Source organism: Corythoichthys intestinalis, chromosome 18 (genome assembly GCF_030265065.1).
Source record: "Corythoichthys intestinalis isolate RoL2023-P3 chromosome 18, ASM3026506v1, whole genome shotgun sequence".
Classification (NCBI taxonomy): domain Eukaryota; kingdom Metazoa; phylum Chordata; class Actinopteri; order Syngnathiformes; family Syngnathidae; genus Corythoichthys; species Corythoichthys intestinalis.
The window spans coordinates 15,076,044-15,094,684 of NC_080412.1; the positions used below are offsets into that span (position 1 = coordinate 15,076,044).

The 18,641-nt window shown below is 38.8% G+C and overlaps 1 protein-coding gene across 1 annotated transcript in view; it reads right to left on the reverse strand.

Moving 5' to 3' along the window:
- The window catches only part of spns2 (SPNS lysolipid transporter 2, sphingosine-1-phosphate), a 133,947-nt gene that overhangs the window by 21,175 nt on the left and 94,131 nt on the right, over positions 1–18,641 (reverse strand). Inside the window, exons 6-10 of the mRNA XM_057820658.1 lie at positions 13,987–14,129; positions 10,961–11,116; positions 9,056–9,245; positions 3,634–3,699; positions 959–1,057 (exon numbers count right to left, since the gene is read on the reverse strand). Of these exons, the coding sequence (XP_057676641.1) occupies positions 959–1,057; positions 3,634–3,699; positions 9,056–9,245; positions 10,961–11,116; positions 13,987–14,129 (654 nt within the window). The remainder of the gene's footprint in view (positions 1–958; positions 1,058–3,633; positions 3,700–9,055; positions 9,246–10,960; positions 11,117–13,986; positions 14,130–18,641) is intronic.

Here is an 18,641-nt window from a genome sequence, read left to right on the forward strand (position 1 = left end):
GACGAAAAATGTAATGACTCGTGTGGCCCAAAGTAGCAGCGTAAGAGTACCGATTTTTCTCTACAAATCGGCTCAAGTAAAAGTAAATAGTATGGCTTTGTACAACTACTCTTAGAAGTACATTTTTCTCAAAAAGTTACACAAGTAAATGTAACTGAGTACATGTAATACGTTACTACCCACGTCTGCAAATGCCTTAAATTGTCCTTATATCCTCGTGCCAGGCAAGTGATTGACTGCTACAGTATACCCCAACTCTCATCCTACACGGTATCAGCATTATAGAAGAGGAATGAATAGTGAAATCATGCCGATTCCAAAGCGCTGATGTTCCAAATGTAGAACATTTGTTAAACAGAAGATGAGAGTGGGGGTTTTCTAGTCTTCAGTAACAATCAAGTGATCACTTTGCTTTGATTCTATTTCTAGCATTCAAACCACTTGTGTCTTTTGAAGAGCTTGTCAGCACTGGTGATTACTTCGTTCTTGTTTGTGCAGCCTTAAAAAAAAGAAAATGCGACAGCCGTGGCTGAGATTGAGCTCAATTGACAAATCAAAGACTTCCTGACCAAGCCCCCTGTGAGCACTATGTACGACATCGGTCAGGAAGTTGCCCCTGTGATAAACAACGACTTTTAAAATCCTTGATGTCACTGCCACGTTGGCGGTGACTCATGTTTTTCTGTTTTGTTGTTCTTCCTGTGCACCTGGGTGGAGTTGGATAATTGTCAACTTCAGGTTTGGTCATCACTTATTTGGAATGACAAGAATGCTTATTGACCAAATAAGGTGGGTCCCGTGTTACACATCACTGAGCACATAGCACAAGTGTGTTTCCTCACAACACTAAAACTCCAGTGGAACAATGACGTCTCAGAGCGTGCCTCATTTTACACATTCCAGCATGCATTCATAACCTGCGGTGAAGCTCAACAATTTCACTTCGGCTGAGTCTTACCAGGCCTATTAGGTATGGACTTCCTGCATCACCCAGTAGGTGAGAGGTGAAGCTCTGGAACGCCACTGCTGTTGCTCTCCGCGTGGGAATCACCACAAACTGCACAGGGAAGTGACATTGAGCAAATTTAAGGATTTTATCAAGTGATGAAAAGATAAAGTGAACACTAATTTCTGATAGCAGTCAAGAATAAAGTGATTAGTGTTGTCTCACCTACTCATGTGAGATCTAATCACTTCACTATCGCTATCTTGACTCACTCACTAAACTTGCTTTGGTCAAACAATTTGATAGGTGTTTGTTTTTTGTTTGAAATTGGGACAAATCGGACACGTGCACAATTCAAGGCCTCGGTGGCCAGATTTGGCCCACCACATCATTTCGCATGGTCCGCCCCAAAAAAATCATGTGCCTTGACTTTATGCTTCCCCCTCTTTTAATTAAATTATTGCATACATAATCAAGGGTGTAGGTTTGGTTTTAATATTGGTAGGGATGATATAACAGCATAACCTGCATGTACACTTTTGCTGGGGACGGGACATTAATAAGACCAAACATATTTGGTGAATGGGGGTCAGGGCTACATTTCTCACCAATATGAACCTAATTAATTGATATGCTAAATGATAAATGCAAAATAAATCTGTATTGACCTATATTAACTTTCACACTGAAAATTTATAACGTCTTGATCAGATCATTTTAGTTAAATGTCGTCAAATAATTTAATCTATTTTTGAGTGTTAAAGGCTAGTTAACAGATTAATGCGTCAGATTCTTCCACTTACTTTAAGTAAATATTACTATTTTAGTTGTATTGAGCCCATACATCTAAAAGTTGTTCACCGTTTTTCACCTAAGTCAAGAAAAAAAATCTTTCAAATAATGTTTTGAACAATATTCTTGAATTAAGAACATTTGTGACAAACAAGTTTTTCTTTTAAGATTAAATATACAAACTTTTTGCTTAAAATAAGTCTGTTAAGCTTTCTTATTTCAAGAAATCTCAGTGAGTAAAATCGACTTGAAGCACTGTAGCTGTAGCAAAATTACTGGAGTGTTCCCCACCTCCACAACATTAAGACGTCTTTTTACATTACTTACAGTGGCTGCTGCTGGCGGAAAAAAACTTCTAATATGTGTATTTGTAATATGTGAATCTAATATATGTCTAATATGTGTAATATAATATATAAGTGCTAGACGTCCAATCCATTATGACTGTTCAATTAACTGTCCCAGTCAAAATTTATTGGACGTCTAGCGCCGTCAATGGCCATGAAAGATGAATATTCACAGCCATTTCACCCAGTTTAAAAGAATTGGACACCTACCCTTGTCAATGGTAGGAAATGCGTCTCAAAAAAAAAATTTTTTTTTACATTTTTTTAGGTCAACAATGCCTCTTAAAGTTATCCACGGATAGAAAAAGTAGTTCTTAAAAGATGAACGCTATTATGCGTTAAAATAATTTGCTATTAAAACTTCTTGATGTTTTCGTTTTTATACAATTTGTGAAATTAGTTTAACTAGTAGGTCAACATTGTTGTTGACGTCGCAGGTCAGTGAAATCACATGGTTACGCTGCCGGGGCTTCCAAAGTATGACTCTAGCGACATAAACATGCCATCTGTTCAACCCTTTTAATTTGAATCCGAAAGGAACATTAATGAGCATGACAGCACTGCCGATATTTCACAAAATGAGCAGTAAAAGCAAAATGAACAGGAAAGACGGGATGAGATGAGAGTATGACAAAACTGGTGTTCTGCCAAAATGTGCTACACCGGCGAAACGTCCTACAAAAGGCAAATTTGACCCCGAAAGTACTACTTTGCGCTTTCAGCTTGTTTTGTTTTGATCCAAACAGACAGAACATACTACAGATGCCTTAAGTAAATACTTAAATGTAGTAATATGAAATAAGGGGGGTTTAAATATGCTACGTGACTAATGTGGTCAACGGATCAACAATCTGCTTTAAAGCTACCACAAGAAAACATAATGCTTAAAAGTATGAGAGGGAAACACATGCAAACAGTATTTTGAGGCAATGAACAGGTAATAAAAAACTCAATAAAAACACAAATTGTAAGTACTCGTCGCTTTTAACTGATGCGTGCATGTGTTGAACGAATTGCAGAAGACCGGTAGTGTTCGTCTAGTGAGTGACAAACTACGTCACCACCCCGACTGTCCATTGCGCGTATAAAACAGGGCGCCCTCCGTAGGTCAAAACATATACTAAATCTTGTAGATTTTTCATCAATGGCAATATTTTATGTGTTTCTAATAACATATTTTAGTGAAAGAGAACAATTGTAGCTTATTAGAGCCTACAAGTCTTGAAATCTGAAGTTCCCTTTAACAATTCACTGACTAAAAAATCCACACTGTAATCCATTCCAAATGAAAAAAGCCAAAAGAAACATGAGTTTCTGGTCACTCAGCTAAGTGGTTTCAAACAATTTTTGGAAAATCTTCACTCATGCGGGACAAAGGTTTGAGTGAGGATGAAAGGGCAGAGGAAAAACACATTTGAAAAACCAGCATTTGTGCGGACGTCTCATCAGCCTAAAACTGAAAATACAACATGGGTGTTTGTACTTCAACTGGTAAAATAACAGAATCGCCAAAGACGCCAAAGATAAGTATGGGTTTCCAGTGCTCACCATCAAAATGTCGGCCGTTATGGCCCAGTTGAGGAAGAGCAGTGTCTCTCCTATGAAGATGCAGATCTAAAGAAAGATGACAACATTTCGCGTTATATAGCAGCGACAATTAAGATTGAGCAGTTTCCACCATGTGGCTACAAGACACAAAACCACAAGAGTTTTATTATACATCATAGCTACTGTGTGTGGGCATGTACTGCTGAATACAACTGCTTTAGTTGCTGTGGTTGAAAAACATGTTATTAGGATTTGGCCCAATTGTACACAAGCATGCAGGTCTTCAGTTTGATTTGAGCCGAAAAACTCCATGGATGATAAAGATTATATGCCTCGCATTTATATATATCCATAGTTCGGCTCCAAGCGCAAGATGCTTTCCCTACTTTATGTTGTTTTTGGGTGGAGCCGTCAACTTTGAACAGCTTGTTGTGGTTGTATGTACTGTACATTACATGAAAAGTGTGGGAGTGGCCGCTATTTCTATTCGGCTATTTTCTTAAGAACAAACCCCGAGGGGTTTGTTTGCATCATATCTATACAGGGTGCTTTTAACTCATTTTATTAATTTGCTTCCATTGACAGTGCTAGACGTCCAATGCATTTCGACTGGGAGGTTCGGATATCATTGAACGTTTGGTGCCGTCAGTGGCATTCAAAGATGAACATTCACAGCCAGTCCTCTAAGCTCAAATGTAAACTGCAGTGACAACTGTTCCTGAAGGCAGGGACAGAATTTAGAGGGGATGCTGGGGGTGCGACCGCACCCGGGGCAGGGCCTCTAAGGCTAGGTTCATACTACAGGTCTTAATGCACAAATCCGATTTTTTGCCATATCTGTTTCAGACTGCCTTTTTCCATTGAGACCGTTCAAGTATCACGCATGCGCACTAATTCGCAGTCCGAGATGCGCTCAGCATAGAGACCCGAATCGGCAGAAGCATCAAAACAAATTACACATGCTAACTGTAGGTCATTCCAGAATGATCATATTTAGATTAGGGCTGTCAAACGATTAAATTTTTTAATCGAGTTAATTACAGCTGAAAAATTAATTAATCGTAATTAATTGCAATTCAAACCATCTATAAAATATGCCATATTTTTCTGTAAATTATTGTTGGAATGGAAAGATAAGACACAAGAGGGATATATACATTCAACATACAGTACATAAGTACTGTATTTGTTTATTATGACAATAAAACAACAAGATGGCTTTAAGATTATCAACATTCTCTTAAAGCGATCCATGGATAGAAAGACGTGTAGTTCTTAAATGATGAATGTTAGAACAAGTTATAGAAATTTTATATTAAAACCCCTCTTAATGCTTTCGTTTTAATAAAATTTGTAAAATTTTCAATCAAAAAATAAACTAGTAGCTCGCCATTGTTGATGTCAATAATTACACAATGCTCACTCATGGTGCTGAAACCCATAAAATCTGTCGGACCCAAGCGCCAGCAGAGGGCGACAAACACTAAAAAAACACAAGTAACAAGCGGACATTACACTGTGCTGTCATTTTAATCCGTTTGAGCAAGGCATGTGCGTTAAATGCATCAAATATTTTAACGTGATAAATTTTTCAAAAATTAATTACGGCCCGTTAACGCGATAATTTTGACAGCCCTAATTTTGATTTCCAAAAAGAGGACACAAATAACAGACATTAATAATCCTCGTTTAGTCTTATATTCAAAGTTTATATGGACTGATAGAACGCATACACGCACACACATGAGCCTTGACGTGTGTGCGTGAAATGATGTGGGTGCGCCAGTTTGCCCCGACTCGACCATGTGTGCAATAATGAAATATTGCTCATTCGGCGCACAGAATGAAAATCGAAAATTGTAAGGCTTATTCTATTCTTCATTTTATTTTTTTCTGACTGTGGTCAAGCCCGCTTCGTGCTTAAAAGCAGAGTTCAAGCTAGGCGCTAATGCCTAAATGTCTGCCGTCCTCCGCGCCTCTTGCTCATTGCTGACTTAATTTCTGCATGAATTCTGATTTGGGAGTCTTGACAGTTCAGACCGCCAGTCACGTTCTGAAAAAATGTGGCCCAGAACGGGTTTGAACCACATACGAAAGTGACTCAGATCGGATTTGAAATGGTACACTTCTATGCGACTTGCCACATTCAGACCGTCAAGTTCATGACTGACTCGAGTCGGAAAAACACGAAAAAATTGGATTCCTGCGTTTAGACCTGTAGTATGAACCTAGCCTAGGGGGCCCAGTTTGCGGGCGTAAAGTGGGCATGGTTGGGCGAGAGGAGAGTCAAACAGAAAGGTAAGATGATGAATGGAGCTGAAATATAGTGTTGAAGTGTTAAAATATCTCTGCCAGCCACTTGTCTGGAGGGGCCAGCAAAAAAAATTTCCACTTGCACCCCACCCCCATTGGACGGTCCACTCGGGGGTATCGTTAGTACTTATTGCACCCGGGCCCTTTTACATTTGTTCCACCACTGCCTGAAAGTGTTACTGAATAAACTAAGGAGTAATCTGTAATCAGAATGCTATTTAAAAGTCTAAAAATGATGTAAAATGATTTAAAGTACCGTATTGGCCCGAATATAAGACAGTGTTTTTTTCATTGAAATAAGACTGAAAAAGTGGAGGTCATCTTATATTCGCGGTCTAGATGTCATAACCATTCACGACGCAAGATGGCGCCAGATATCATTGAAGCGATGTTCTGTCATGACAGATCTCAGCTACTCTCAAGTTTAACCCTTTAACACCGAACGTGTCGGCAGCGACGCGTTTACGCATATCGTCTTTGAAGCTTTGTCACGCTGTAATTACATAACCCACGTGCTGCTGGTTGGTCTCGTTTGAAAGTGCGGAAGTTGATGTCCACACCAGTTTTTATTTGAAGTCAATCGGCCAAGAAAAACGGGAGATAATGTCATTTGAGTTTTATAGTTTTATTGCACTCATAAATATGCATTAAAACGCTGCATGGACCATGTATCCATCTCCATATTGTCATCATTTCTTGTCCTTTTTCAAAAGCGAAAGCAGCACAAAAGACTACTTATCCCAAGTCTCGTTGTGATGTCAGGAAGGACGAACCGAATGTGATAATTTTTAACAAATTTCCGAGCGAGGCGCCAACTACTGAAAGGGAGGCATGCGAAGCAAGCAGCGGCCGGTGTCGTGCCGAAAAATGCACAACACCGGTTGGTTTGAGCGAGCGACTTTGAAACGTGCAGAATGAATCTAAAACTACATTTAGCACAAGCTAATGCATTATTTCATTAACTCAAGGAAGAAGATGAGTCGTATTTGTCGTTGTTTTCCTCTGACGAATCGGCGTCTCGGCGAGTAGAAGTGACAGTAGAGCGCAAACGGCGAAAGAGTAGGCTGTGTGACGTTGTGTGTAACGCAGCTCCGTGACCTGTTCAAGAAGAAGCTTTATTGAGTGCGCAAAAAAAAAAAAAAAAAACTTTATTGGGTCGCATGCCTGGAAATTTTGAATTGAACTACTTGTCAATATTTTTTAAAATACTTTTTTTCAATGTTATATATATTTTTTCTTCACTATAATCTTTTCAATTTTTATGTAGATGTGTGTGCAAGAAGCTTGATTGCATGTACGTATATACTTTTGATAAGGTGATGGGTACAACACCTAACCTCACAAAGAGATATCTTCCAAACCCTTTTTGTGTTAGATGATATATATACATTTTTTCTCACTATTTTGCACACTATATAGCCTGTTTTGACCATAGTATGTGTAAAGGCCAAAAACGCCCATGATCATACCTGCTGTTTGTGTTGAATTGCCAAACATAAAACTATTCAATCTTATTTTTTTCTATTGAATGTTTATCCTAACAAGTTGAATAAATATTATCAAGCTTCAAAACGGTTGGTCGAGCGTGTTTGGTTGTCAATGGGACGTCAACATTACAAATTTTGAAAAAAGATTTTGGGATTTTTTTTGTCTTTTTGGGTCCAAAATGTGGATTATAATTGGTCAGTGAAGAAAACAACAGTTTAGACATGAAGTTCAAGGTGTCCTGAAAAAAGGGACCCAATTTGGCCATTGTAAACAATTTTTTCTTTGAAATATAAAGGCAACATCAAATGCATGCAAATTCGGCCAAAATAGGCTTAGGTGTTAAAGGGTTAACCAGTTTGCATTATTTTATTACAATGTTTTTCCTTATTCAGATTTGTTTCAAGACTACAGTTAGTTAGTCTTCACTTTGATGGTTAATGCAGTTATTGCAATTTTGTTGTTTTATCCCAATAGAATGGTTTATTTACATTTCAAAAACCAGAAGCCATTCATTTACGAATGTGATCGCACTTTAGTTTACATATTTAAATGTTCAGATATTAAGATTTGAATGAGGCAAAATAACATGCTTTTCTCTCAAATATATTGTTATAATCATTTGTTTCAGATGTACTGTAATTATTTTCTGTATGAAATATAATTTGGAGTTCAAAAAGTCTTTTTTCAAACTTGAGTCTTGAAAAAGAGAGGGTCGTCTTATAATGAGGGCTGTCTTATATTCGGGCCAATACGGTAAGCGCGGCAACTTTGGCAGGCGGCCTGACAGCAGAAATAGAGACAATGCTGTAAGCCCAGACGCCGTGACCGACATGTTGCCTCACAAGCGGGACGTAGACAAGGCCTTTCGTCCGATTCGTTGTGTGTTGACGATACAACAGCTGCGAGGGGTCAATTCGCCTCGACAAAGCAAAGCGGAACATTACGACCGTGTCGCAATCCATAATGCCGTGCATCTGTCAGGGCCGCGCTGCGAAACTTGAGCTGATCACTTACAAGCAGGGGTGCCCAGCGAGATGATTTGAACAAGTGAGAGCAATGACAACACTTGCGGAGGTGTGCTGCTGGCGGACTGCCTGTAACTGCTGTCACATATGATTTTGAATACAATGGAGATGCACAGATCAGAGTAATTGAGTCACTTCAGAGGCTAATTGGAGTCCATTTGCGCCTTTGACCTCAATTGACTTTGCATTTTGACTTGGCAAAACATCCTTTCATTCATCCATTTGCCAATTTTAGAACTTTGTAGGGTCTTAGGTGAGTTGGAGGTTAGCCCAATTGACTTTTGGCAAAGTAATATGCCCTTATGTACTTAACAAGAGTAAAAAGGCATGGGTGGAAGTATAGCCTGTCAGATTACATTATCTATCTGAGTGTCTACATGTTTGTAATTTGAAATTAAATCATTTGCTGCCATTGACTTCACTAGACATCCTATTTGTTCATTCAGTGCCGGTGCCTCCCAGTCAAAATGGAATGGAAGTCTATCGCCGTCAATGCCAGGCAATGAGTTAATATATTTTTGTCGTGAGATGCCTTTTTTATAAAAAGGTGCAAATAGAAGACTACATTTTTCCTGCATGTTACATGTGACTCTTACATAAGCTCCTGTGATGCTCTTCTTTGCCACGACAAAAATGAGGCAGATAAAGATGGCCGAGCCTAGCATGCTAACTGCGCACACGAGGGGGTCCGCTCGCACTGTCTTCTTCCGGCAGAGACGTGTAGTGGCAGCCCCAATGAGCACGCCCAGCAGGCCCGTAATGCATGTGATCGCCCCAAAGACAAGACTGGAAGAGAGAGCAAGATGTAAGAAGCAGCAATTGAAAACATGATCTTGAAATGCACATATTACAAGGCATCAGTACTTTATTTCTTGGTACCATAATTTTTGCACTATAGGTCGCACCTGACTATAAGCCGCCACTCACCAAATGTGACATGAAAACGACATTTTTTTCGTAGATACGCCGCACTGGACTATAAGCCGCAGCTATCCTCGCTGTATTATGGAATATTTACACCAAAAGACAACCGATAACACTTTATTTGACAGCGGCATCATAAGACCAAATGGACCACCATGAAGCTTTGAACCAATTGAGTGCAAATTGGTTCAAGATGCTTCATTTGGCAATCACTGCTCCCTTGGGGAGACAGTAAACCTCTGCTGCCACCTGCTGTCAACATTGTTGCTGTCCAACATGCCTCCTAGCATGCATTGCAGTGCTCCAGATGTAAATAACAATCAAAATTATGTTATGCGCAAATTATTTTTTTCAGTTACTGTTCCAGTTGTTTCATTATTTGCTAGTTATGGTATTTGATAACACTCACTGACAGTGGCACCATAAGACTGTCATTAGACAATCATAATTATGATATGACACTGTCACGAGCATTAATGAATGCTTATAACAGATGTTATTTAGTGTTATCCCGCAAATTATCTCACTTTTGGATGGATGTAAAAAATCCATGCGTGACATAAACGGAGTTACCGTATTGGCCCGAATATAAGACGGTGTTTTTTGCATTGAAATAAGATTGGAAAGAGGGGTTCGTCTTATATTCGCGGTCTAGACATTATACCCATTCACGACGCTAGATGACGCCAAATATTGAAGCGATGTTCTGTTATGACAGATCTCAGCTACTCTCCCCATTCACGACGCTAGATGGCGCCAGATATCATTGAAGCGATGTTCTGTCATGACAGATCTCAGCTACTAGTTTAACCAGTTTGCATTATTTTATTGCAATGTTTTTCCTTATTCAGATTTGTTTCAAGAATACAGTTACAGTTAGACTTCACTTTGATGGTTAATGCAGTTATTGCAATTTTGTTGTTTTATTCCAATAGAATGGTTTATTTACATTTCAAAAACCAGAAGCCATTCATTTACGAATTTGATTGCACTTTAGTTTACATATTTAAATGTTCAGCTATTAAGATTTGAATGAGGCAAAATAACATGCTTTTTCTCTAAAATATATTGTTATAATCATTTGTTTCAGATGTACTGTAATTACTTTCTGTATGAAAATTAATTTGGTGTTCAAAAAGTCTTTTTTCAAACTTGAAAAAGAGGGGGTCGTCTTATATTCGGGCCAATATGGTATTAACATAACTTGGCGGATGGCACTTAATGAGATCTGTCATAAGCATTATGACAGTGTTATGACGCCGCTGTCAAATAAAGTGCTACCAAATACCTGTAGAACAGTAACTGAATAAATAATTAGCACAGGACATGAATTTTGATTGTTATTTAAATCGGTAGCGCTGCAACGCATACTAGGAGGCATGTGTTACCTATCAACCCAAATAAATCAATAAATAAGCCGCACTGGACTGTAAGCCGCAGCATTCAAAATGAAGGAAAAAAGTAGCGGCTTATGTCCGAAAATTTCGGTACTCCCCGATACCATTTTAGTACCGAATGAGTATCGGTGCAACACTAGTTAAAGGTTTGAATTGAGCATTTCAGCCATTTGTGTTCACCTCTCTTTGCTGCTGCAGATCTCTTTGGTCCCGCAAGGCTCTGCGGTCTTTTGCACCACCGCAGCTCTGGCAAGGTAGATAGGAATCCAAATCCCAAATGCACCCGTTGTGAAGGACACGGCGGCAGACGCCAGGGATGAAAACACGTAGCTCCGACTGGACACAGTGAGAAGAACATACATATTACAGGGAGTTTTTAGTTGATTATTTGAAAAACGTTCTGCTTAAGACTAGATTTTTGTCATGCAAACAGTTCATTTAAACTGGGGGCATTGGCTAAGAATGCTGATGTTTCAGCGCCGTTGACATGTCTAAACATCCAATGCATTCAAAATAAAAGATGAGACACTTACAAACACCTACTTTTGCATTTGGAAAGCCATGACAGATTTACATAGTTTCGTATTCATAAATCCAATTTTTCTCAGTGCATCGTTTTTGGTTATTTTGGTACATGCTAAGCTAAAATATAAAGAGTAGTGAAGAAATACAGTATAACACTATAAAACTTCAGTAAAACTAATAACAAATATAATTGTTGCTCAATCGACTATCAAAATAATCTAGCTAGCCCAACTTTAAAACAGCAGATCCTCCGCTAAGTGGTAAGTAAAGTCGAATTGAGCCTGACTTGACAGCTTTATGTTGGAGACAAAAATAACCGGCCATTCAAAACAGCTCAGAGAAGCGCTGAATGAAGAAGATTGTTTTTGCCAAACACTCACACCTTTGCTCAGATGAAGACTATGGCGCCTCTCCTAAAATATATTTCTCAATAAACCGCCGTTGTGACGTAAACTTTATGTCGTTGCAAAGCTATTTTAAGAAAAGTGTCCACCGAAGGTCACCCTGTGACAAAAGTGCACACTGTCACACTCACAGGCGAGCAGTGTTACTGAGTGGCAACCAATGATTGACAAAGAGTCACTGTGTCTGCTGTTGACGTTTCCATGACTCTAATGCAGGGGTGTAAAACTGTTGACCTGGGGGTCAGATCCAGATCCGATCTAGTAAATCATATGCATCGACTTCATGTTTTTCACTAAAATAAAATTTGCCGATGCAAAAATTGGAGAATATACTGTAGACCAGGGGTCCCCAACCACTGGGCAGGGGACCGGTACCGGTCCATGGTGCATTTGCTACCGGGAAGCACAGAAATAATAAACAATTTAATAAGGACCACATTCTGACCTGTGCCTCTTAACACGCCAATCTGCCTGTCTACTCTATAGATAACATAAAAATACTGGATAGGATATTGTCATAGAAATCCATTCGAGCTAGTATCTAGCCTCTGTTTTTTGTTTCTATGTGCACTTGTCTTCGATAATGACGTATGACGTAGGCGTATTAGATTTGTTCCCGGAAATAATAAGCCCACACGCTTGCGAGATGACTGAAAAACACTTCCTTGGACAGCTTTGTTACGGGGGGAAAAGGCCACTGACGAGCCAGACGAGGAGCCTACAACCTTAAAGAAAACAAAAATCTCTTTTAACAGATAATACCAAGAATCAGGCACCAAGTGAGCTCTTCAAAATATGTGGCTAAAAGCTAGCAGACGGGCTAATGAAGCCTTCAAAGCTGCTTCGGCACATAGCGACTAAGCATCAAGAAAAGTGGGTGAACGGGGGTCAGTGCTACAATTGGCACAAATATGAACCCATTTAATTGATAGGATAAATGATCAATGCAAAATAAATCTGTAATGACTTACACTAACTTTCATGTATATTGGTTCAGGTGATACACCGTTAAATTCAAACCTATGTTTTCAAAAACCACTAAAGAAACATTTTGAAACCTTCCAGAATAAATGTCTGGATTTTTATTAGCAAATTTAAATTGAAATATTTGACCATAACTTAAATTATATTTTTCTGGGTCGATGGTTTCCAGGAGAGTTTGCCAAATTTCTCACAGTTTAATTAACATTAACAGTATAAAACACATACAGGAGGACACTTCTCTTTAAGCAGCTTTCTACTGGAGTTTTGCAGATTAGCAAGTTCACCCAGTTTAATGTTATGCTAAATCTGATGCAGGTCCAACTTTCAGTAACAAAATTAGTGGCATGTTCCCCACCTCCAGAACATTGGTGTTTTTTTTTACATTACTTCCAGTGGCTGCTGCTGCTGGGCGGAAAAAACTTCTAATATCCCTCCTCTGCAGAGGAGGGATACATGTTGTCGACATGTAATTCTGTTGGGGCTGTGTGAGTGTGCGCATGCATGTGGTGGTGGTGGTGGGGGCGGTCAAGTTATCAGCCAATCAAACGTGCGTTTGAGGGGGAAAAAATGGACCAGCACATTCAGCTCGTGAAGAGGTAAATGTTGCTTAAATGTTGGTGGGGACAATTTGAGCACACTGAAAAGTTGGTAGTGTTATGTCCCTACCATCCCTATGCAAAGCTACGCCCTTGCACTGAGAGCATCACACCTCGTGGCGAACCGTATTGCAAAAGCCAAGAAACCTTTCACTATTGGTGAACAACTTATGCCTGTTACCACGGATATTTGCTGTCAAGTTTTAGGAGGGGCTGCTGTTAAATAAGGGTGATTCAGCAGCGTATGATGGGTTACATTTTGCTTGCACTTAACATTCGTTTTTAGCCCCGTCGTGTTATGACATACAGTATTTGTTGTATTTTCTGCCACACATTGCCGGTCCATGGGAAAGGGCTCACATCACACTGGTTTGTGGTGCAAAAAATATTGGGAACCACTAGACTATGTTTTTTCCCTCTTTTTAAAGAATTAAATAAAAATAGATAAATAAATAAATAAATAAATGAAACAAAAAATATTTACTGTTTTTCCTTTGATTTTAAAGGAAATCCAAAAATTATAACAAGATAAATATTTATATGGATTGGCTGAGGTAAACTGTAACCACAATGTGGCTCACGACAAAGACGTCCCTGCTCGAATGGCTTTTGAAGCTTAGCCATGCTAGAATGTATATTTTCATCTAAAAACCCACACTCTTCTTTTCAAGGCAATCCTTTTACTCCGTCATCTTACTTTTTAGCCAGCGTCTTCATGTCGCACAGCCACGACGTGCGGGACTTGATGCGTCCTCCCTTCTGGTCGGCACTTCCTCTCTTTGGCTCAGGCACAAAGAGCATGATCAGGGTTGCAGCAGTGATCCCCAGAACGGGAGAAATCTGTTGGAACAGTCGTAGAAAATCTTGGTGTGACAAAGGAATGGTATGGAAGGCAGTGGTTGGATGAGTTACTACTTAAAATTATGGTAGTAAAAATGTAATATGGTTTCATTTTATACTGTAAGTAATATGTAACCAGTCCTGATAGTGATAACATCATGTCACACCTTCTCTCATTGTCCATCGCTCTCTCGGGATTTGAACCAAAGCTGTTATCTTGGCAGTCAAACGTGCTAACTACTGAGGTACTGCTGTGTGTGTGTAGGCGGTTAGGAAAACAGGAAACCCTGACAGCTTAAGATAATGTACTGGGAGCTGATGCTAGACTGTGTTATTGGCTCAGTAGTCAGCACACTTGACTGCCGCAGTGGGTTCAAACTAGTGTTGCACCATTCCCTCTTTTTGGCTTCTGATAGATATTCCCACCTTTTTAGAAAAATAAATAAATAGATAGAAAAAAACAGTGGTACCTCTACATACGAAGTTAATTCGTTCCAGGACCTTGTTTATAAGTCGACATGGTCGTATGTCGAGCAGTATTTTCTCACAAGAATACATTATAATTAAATTACCATATTGGCCCGAATATAAGACGTATTTTTTCGATTGAAATAAGACTGAAAAAGTGGGAATGGTCTTATATTCGGGGTCTAGACATTATACCCATTCACGACGCTAGATGGCGCCAGATATTATTGAAGCGAATGCTGAACTTGAGGAGTAATGTTCTGTCATGACAGATCTCAGCTACTGTCAAGTTTAACCAGTTTGCATTATTTTATTGCAATGTTTTTCCTTATTCAGATTTGTTTCAAGACTACAGTTGCAGTTAGACCTCATTTTGATGGTTAATGCAGTTATTGCAATTTTGTTGTTTTATCACAATAGATTGGTTTATTTACATTCAAAAAACCAGAAGCCATTTATTTACGAATGTGATTGCACTTTAGTTTACATATTTAAATGTTCAGATATTAAGATTTGAATGAGGCAAAATAACATGCTTTTTCACTCAAATATATTGTTATAATCATTTGTTTCAGATGTACTGCAATTATTTTCTGTATAAAAATTAATTTGTTTTCCAAAAAGTCTTTTTTCAAACCTGAGTCTTGAAAAAGAGGGGGTCGTTTTATAATCAGGACCGTCTTATATTCGGGCCAATAAGGTAATTCGTTCCACAGCACGAAAACCTACACTAAATGCTTAATAAATACTGCAGATACTATTGCAAATAGCAATTACATGGAGCAAAACAAACAAATTATGAATAAAAATACGAATAATGATACAACAATAGTAATAATAATAATAATTCCTGTAATAATGTAACGAATCGGGTTCTAATGTGGCATACCTGAACGTACCGCGTGGCTGACATGTCAGAGTGAGAGAGGACTTTTTACTTTCACTTTTCATGTTCAGCTGCGGTGGACAGTAGGCATGCTGTGTTGCAGAAGTTAAAAAAAATAAATGATTAAAAAGTTGACAAAGCTGGCGATTTTTTTTGGCGATATCACAATCATAATGATTGTCACCTTAACTTTTAAAGACTGTCGAACAGAAGTCGGAGGAGGACCGTCGCGATCATAGACATTCTACAGCCGTATTGTTGAACCAGTTCACGGACGTGCACACCACGTTCATATTTTTCTATCATTTAAATAGTAAACCATACCTTTTGTCACCTCCTGCACTAACATTCTTGGAACACATGTTGATTTCTCTCAAAAGAAAATCTGTCGTGCGTCCGTCTTGCGGGAAAACAAAGAAACCGCAGCGCTGTCATAAATTGTCATATTTCGAGCATGTCGTCGGATGTAGAAACAAATGGCGAGTCAAATTTTACGTCGAATGTCCAACAGATCGTGTGTCGAAGCGATCGTATGTCGAGGTACCACTGTACTTAATTATTGTATAAACAATGGCGCCACCAGGGGGTGGCCAGGGGTGGCCATGGCCCCCCCTTTAAATTTTTTGGCCACCCTACCCTAACATTGGCGCGGGAACTGGCGTGTTGAGGGTACTGCAGCACCCCTTGGTGTTAAACCGAGGCTTATTTTACCTTTTAATTTTCGAATGTGTTCATGTGTCATTGCCATCTAGCTGCAGGGAATTGCATTATAGTACACGGGCGCTTTTATTTCCAATACAAAAACTCCAACAAACACTGTAATAGAACGCTGCTTTTGTAGTATCCTAGTAGTAGTACGTAAACTATCCAGCATGTATGGAGAAAATGCGCAATCATGACAAATTTGGACCAAAACGGCTCTTCTTGGATGGGAAAAACTAAAAAAGCTGTGGGTGACTTCCAGCGCCGCTGCAGTGCAATGTCAGATTGTAGTAGGTGTGGAACTCAAAATGTTGACTGGACTCTTATGGGCTATGCACATTAAATCATTATGAACATTAAATATAGCACAATACACCAAAGTATATCAGTAGGCGTGTCCTTAGGTCTTTCTGATAGTTTCCTTCGGGCCTTTTACTGCAACAACATAATAAAAACCTGAAATTATGGCTTTTAGTTTTGGTGTGCCACCCCAAGATTTTAAGGGGCCCTGTCTGGCCATCCCTATGAACATTTCTGGAGGCACCACTGTGTATAAAACGATCATTCAATGCCAGAATTTGACTTCTATTGGCATTCATGGCAGTCAATGAGTTAAAAAAAACAACATGACATTAAATTTCTATAGAGCTCCTTTTTGTTGACCACCTTCTGTGGCCAAATAAGGTAGCGGGAACGTGGAGGCCCAAAACAAGCGGAAGCTCTGTCGAGTCGTTTTTAAGGAAAGCAGGATGCCGCTGGTGAAAACAAATTTCATGCCTTCGTATTTGTTTTCCTCTCACATGCCACACAACTGACTAATTGGCGTTTGAATTGTTGTGCCAGAATGTCACCGTGGCCAAGGTGGAACAAACTGCCCTGCTCATTGTTTGGCTTTTAATGTTCCACTAAGACCTGCAGGAATTTACTTCCCGTTTCCCCCGAAACGAACCAACTACCTGTCATGTCCCGGAATGCATAGGAATCCTCTGTGACCTGCTGGAGAAATGTTTATTTTCTCCTTTTAAAATGTAAGTCTCTTCATGAGAGGAGTCGCGGCCTTACATTGTTTCTGCTTTTAAAAGATGACCTTGAACAGGGGTGTCAACCTAGCAGGCCCGAAGCCAAATCCGGCCTGCTTTGTGTGGCCCGTGAAAGTAAATCTGGGAAATCAAAGAATACTAAATTCCCACTGCCCCTTATTCAATGAAATGATAAAAAAAAAAAAAAAAACGTATGAAAACAAAAAAAGAAGTGAATATTCTCAAGTCAGATTTTTATTTTAAGAGCCCTGGCTGTTCTTGATGTTAAATCCATTTAAATGTGAGGTGTGAATGAAAATCAATAACAAGTAAACTAGCGCTGCATCAATTACTTGACTAATCGATTAACAAATGAGTCATCATCTATTTTGATAATCAATAAAATATTTGTAGACTTTTTTTTTTGAGTCCTCCTATTAGCCTCTCTATGACATTTTTAGTAAATATTCTCTTCATTTATATATGTATTTGTTTATTTTTTAACCCCTTCAGACTCGCATATTATCTGCGCTGATTTTTACTCAAACACCAGAACAAAATGCAAATTTTTCGGTCGGGGGTATTTTATGCTTTTATTAGTTATTTTTAATGTTAATGTTAATGTGTTTTTAATGAGAAAGGAGAATTAAAAGTTATCCTTTTTGAAGTTGTGTTTGTCCAGCCATTTTCAAAGCCGAGGTGAGCGTGCCAAACATCATGATTTGATTTCGATGGGTAAAGTTTCATCCAATCAGCTCCCAGAAGTGGCAATAGCAACTAATTTCAGTGTATTTATTGGTTTAGAGAGGGGTACGCCTCATGTCCTTCAGCAGCATATTTAGGTCTGAAAGGTTTAATTTATTTTAAAAAAGTAAAACGTGAATGTATTCATTTCAATTTGTCTTTAATCATTTATGTTGTACAACAAAAAATGAGAAAAAAAGATATACGTATATATGTTTGAACTTGATTTAAAACCAAAGAAAAACAGTAAATATTTTCATTATTTTGTAATTTTTAAATCATTTTTATTCAATCGCTTTAAAAAAGTGGGTATGTGGGTGAGGTAAATACATAATTTCTTGAATTATGGAAATTCTACATTAATTTTATTTCAGCGAAAAACATAGACTTGATGCAAATGATTTACTTTGGCGGGCCGTACAAAAATCATGCAGACGCCCAGATCTGGCCCCCAAACCACTAGTTTGAAATGCATGCATTAGAATCATGGACATGTCAACAGCAACCTACTATGTGTTCAATCCTATAATTATATAATTATTATCCTACCCTCCCAGTCAGAATGAATTGAACGTCTACAGTCAATGGCAGCCAATGAGTTAAATAACATTATGCAGCCAATGTTGCTTTCACTTAGTCATCTCTGCAAAGTTTTCTGAAAGACGCCGGAATCCGATGTCAATGTGTATGTGA